Source organism: Elaeis guineensis, chromosome 3 (genome assembly GCF_000442705.2).
Source record: "Elaeis guineensis isolate ETL-2024a chromosome 3, EG11, whole genome shotgun sequence".
Classification (NCBI taxonomy): Eukaryota; Viridiplantae; Streptophyta; class Magnoliopsida; order Arecales; family Arecaceae; genus Elaeis; species Elaeis guineensis.
This window is the reverse complement of record NC_025995.2, coordinates 116,540,411-116,544,867: the sequence shown is the minus strand read 5'-3', so window position 1 is coordinate 116,544,867 and position 4,457 is coordinate 116,540,411. Positions and strand designations below refer to the sequence as shown.

Genomic DNA, 4,457 nt, shown 5'->3' with positions numbered 1-4,457 from the left:
ACTGGTCTTCTCCTCTGGAGTCTGTTGTATGTAAGCAGGAGGATCCGAGAAGCTACCAAGGCTAGAGAAAGCAGGAAAAATGTGTAATTATGGGAGTGTGCTTTGAAGATTGGAAAGCGGAACACATCACTAATTTGTGGTTCTCTATTCTTATTCTTTTTAGCATACTATTCTCTCATATGAAACACCGGACATTGTTTCTGTGTTATTTGAATCCAGAAGGTACTGGCAGCTTATGCTGGGAGAGACCTGTTAAGTGAAAGGATTGGGAGGAGTACAAGAGCTAAAATTTTTGGCTCTGTGATCTGTGAATAATATAATTTATAAGTTGAATATGTGGTGGTATACCTTGAAACAAATCTCAAAAGAAACTGAAGTGGTATAATGGTGCGACTCATGAACTGGGTTTTGCCCCAGCAGTCATAACCCTCTGCATAACAACCCAAGATTCTGGGTTTGAAACTTGAATAGTGCATCTTCAAGTATTGGGATTTAGGAAATTATTAGTGCATGTGAGTATATCTCCTTCTCTAAATAATAATAATAACAACAACCGTGAAGAAGCACAAACAAAGAGTCATCATAGTGACAATAATGAAAAGGAAAGAACACAGTATGCTAAAAAAAATGTAGTTTCAGTAATTCTAAAACAACTGAAATAGCTGAGTTTGAAGCATTGACTTACCATTGGATGTTTTTTGTCACTTATAAATAATTGACCCGATGAAAAATATAGATTTCCAATTCAAAGAAGTGTAGTTCAAGGCAAATCATTCCCTGACTAATTTAATTTTTGTGAACGAAAAGGTAAAACTCCACAAAACTTGATATTGATAAGAAAAATTCTTGAACAATGAACATATTAGCCATCCTCTTTCATAGAGGCAAGGCTGATCATATCATGATCGTCCAGCCATATGCCGAAAGGGCTGCTGAACTGAACTATTTTCTTAAAAAAATAAAAATAAAAAGAGTAAAATTTTCACCAAACTTCAAAGGAGGGGCCAGTGTACCATGCCAATATTGCATAGCTTTAAGATAATAGAGCTTCCTTGTGATAAGCAAATCTTAGTCAATCGGTCCAAATAGATACATCAGGAAATATTTTGTGAACAAACAGTCAAAACTCTTCAGGCTTTACTATGATTATACTTTGTTGACATACAAATACAGGTACTTGATCATTATTTCATTTGAAACTAAGACCATTTACTGTATCTCAACTATAATAGATGATTATGCTAAGGTTTATTTTTAACTTGGTATACTAAACCACCAAAACATCCACAACTGAGATAGCTGAATGAATTGAGTAGATTGTTAAGTGGTAAGCACCTTAACCTTCATACAGATTTAATATTTATACCAAACCTGTCCCTCCCTTGCACAAGAAACTTCAGATTAACTAGAATCATGCTATGAGCAAGGAGTAATTTATCATGCAATAACAGTAATGAACTAGCAGTGGTGTTTGGATTCACAAAGGTGACAACTGATTTCTTAGAGAAAAAGAGGGAAAGCTACATACTTCAAGAATCATCTCGATCCATGCAAATCTGAATTTTACATTCGCTTGAAAATTACAGAAAATTAACTGAGAAGAACAAAGAATAATTGCCGGAAAAGGCAAAAACTCCACCAAATTTTTACTAAAGTATCACGTAGTTACCTGCTGAGGTTGTTTAGCTAAAAACCTCGTAGAATTTCTCTATGACCAGCAAACCTGAGTCAATAGACTCCAGCGGGTCCTTCCGAAGCCGATGCCTCAAGCAGTTTGGAATCACAGTCGCAATATCATCTGCCGTCACTTTGTCTCTCCCCTTCAAAGAAGCCAAAGCCTTTGCAGCCCTGTTGGTTACAATATCCCCTCTCAACCCATCAACATTCAGCTCAGCACACACTTTTGATATGTTCACACGGAGGTCATGATCAATCTGAACAGAAGCAAGATTGCTCCGAGCCGATGCAATTTGCTGCCGCAGCTTCTCCTGATCGGCCTTATACGACTCCCTGAACCCCCTGGGATCCCTATCAAACATTGCCCTTTCCTCCACAATCTTAACTCTCAGCTCTGCATCTCTCACTGTCCCAACCTGAGCATGCATTCCAAACCTATCAAGAAGCTGTGGCCTGAGCTCGCCTTCTTCCGGATTCCCTGATCCAATGAGGATGAATCGAGCAGGGTGGGAAATTGAGATGCCCTCTCTCTCCACAGTGTTCCAGCCGGATGCTGCAGAGTCCAAGAGCACATCCACCAAGTGATCATCCAAGAGGTTAACTTCGTCAACATAGAGGATTCCTCTGTTAGCTTTAGCTAGAAGACCGGGCTCGAAAGCCTTGACACCCTCGGTGAGAGCCTTCTCGATGTCGATGGTCCCGCAGACCCGGTCTTCGGTGGCGCCGAGTGGGAGGTCCACCATGGTGATCTTGGTGGTCGTGATGGGAAGCTCCTCCCCCTTCGTGACGCGCTCCCTGACCTCCATGCCCATGGACTCAGGGTCCTCGGGATCGGAGTTGAAGGGATCCCCGACAACCACTCTGATCTCGGGAAGCAAGTCCACCAGGGAACGGACGGTGGTGGACTTGCCGGTCCCCCGGTCGCCCATGATCATGACGCCGCCGATCTTGGGGTCGATGACATTGAGAAGAAGGCATAATTTCATCTCGTCCTGGCCGACAATGGCCGAGAAGGGGTACACCGGTCGCTGGCTTTCCTTGTCCGTCAGCTTCTTGGCCTAGGAGTAGCAAGATTTGCCGGATAGAGATTAACTCTATTTCTATTCAAGAAACCAATTCTTACACATAAGAACAGACTTTCTACGATTTAACTATTTGATGGAATGCGGTAGCCCCGGATGTGAACAAGAAAAATTAGATGCCGAAAAAATGGGGGGATGGATAAGGGGCATTACTGCTTCAGTGGGGCTGATATCGGGGGCTGCTACATTGGAGATGATGGAGCGGCGTGCTCTCCTTCTGAAGCCGGTTCCGATTCCACCATGGAAGTTCCTTTTATGGTGAATGTGGGCTGTGGAAGACAGCAAGAAAGAAAATGATGATGGTGGAAAAGAGCTAGAGCTTGTAAAAGGGTTTCTTGGTTGGTTTTATTGATAAGTTTGTCCATTCTTTCTTTTCGCTTGAGAGATTTGAGTTAACTTACCTGGAAATGATGCAGGGGAGAGAGGGGTGGGGGAGGGAATCAGAGTTCGCGCTCGGGAAGCAAGAATGGCGGCGGATGAGGAGGAGTTGGAGGAGAGTGCGATTAGCGCCGCCATAAGAGGAGGAACTCGAGCTGTGGCGTGGTATGGATAGGTGATCCACGGCGTTCCCCAGAGTTCTGGCCTTGGGGACGGAGGCGGTAGAGAGGAGAGCACGTTGGAATGTTGGATGGAGGAGAGCAGGGGATAAGAGGATAGGAGCGCTGGGCTCTTGGAGGACTTTGCCACTTTGGTCAAGCTTGTTGGGGGGCTTGGCGGACTTGGGTCCGCTGATTTGGACCGAGACACGCATTAAGCTTCGGGTTCAGTCGCAATCACACGCTTGGATACGTTATAATATTGTTAAATTAAATATTTTTGAGCGAAGTTTTTAACCGGAGTTGGATCAGGAGATTGCGCCTTTCTTCTTTCCCAGGTTCAAGCTGGAATAGCAGCGTTCCCACCATAAGATTTATTAAAAAGTGGCTAGATTTTCGTTCCTTCTCTGGCAAGGAGGCCATCACCTTGAAACCATACCTTTTCATCCGTTTACTCTCCTGTCCTCCTCTATTGGAAGTCAATATATGACCTTTAGCAACATGATATACATACAACGCAAGCATGACCTATATATGCTTTCCAAAAAAAAAAAAAAAAAGCATGCCCCATATATACCCCATATATCTGCGTGTAAAACTTTCTGGTTTATCAAAGACTAACAGAAATGCTCATGCAATTCAAATGAGTATTACTTCGAATATGTAATTTTATTTATTTTATAATTTTATGTTTTTTTTATATTAAACTTGTTCTTAAAATGTTACCACTATTTATGTCTTTCGAGGAAGAAATGTGAACCCAGTAACGGTGGCAGTGGCAGAAAAACAGCTTGGCAAGCTGCCATCCCCTACTTTTATTAAGATCAATTTTTATGGGAGTGTACATAGGAGAAGTGCTTTTGGTGAAGCAAGTTTTGTATTAGGGTGTGTTGGTAGAATCCTTTTAACTGTTTGAGGTGCGGGTTTTTGATACTATTCTACCATGGTGGAGTTACTAGCTATCTGGAAAGGATATATTTATGCTACACAAAGATTGTGTGCTTTTCACATTTATTTAGGAGGAGATTCCGAATAGTTTTCAGATCCACCTTTTAATAATGTCAAAATCTAACATCCATCCATTATTACATGTTTGCTTGTGGATAAAACCTGCCATAATTTTTATTGAGGTTTCACACATCTACAGAAAAGCTAATTGTAC

At 42.0% G+C, this 4,457-nt stretch overlaps 1 protein-coding gene across 1 annotated transcript; it reads right to left on the bottom strand.

Annotated features, from left to right (window-relative positions):
* Window positions 1–1,470: 1,470 nt before the first annotated feature.
* On the bottom strand, window positions 1,471–3,413 carry LOC105040656 (magnesium-chelatase subunit ChlI, chloroplastic). Its single transcript, XM_010917291.4, has 3 exons — window positions 3,161–3,413; window positions 2,913–3,028; window positions 1,471–2,735 (listed from the first exon to the last, which is right to left on the bottom strand). The coding sequence occupies exons 1-3, from the start codon at window positions 3,273–3,275 to the stop codon at window positions 1,683–1,685; spliced, it is 1,284 nt and encodes a 427-aa protein (XP_010915593.1). The 5' UTR covers window positions 3,276–3,413; the 3' UTR covers window positions 1,471–1,682.
* Window positions 3,414–4,457: the final 1,044 nt, after the last annotated feature.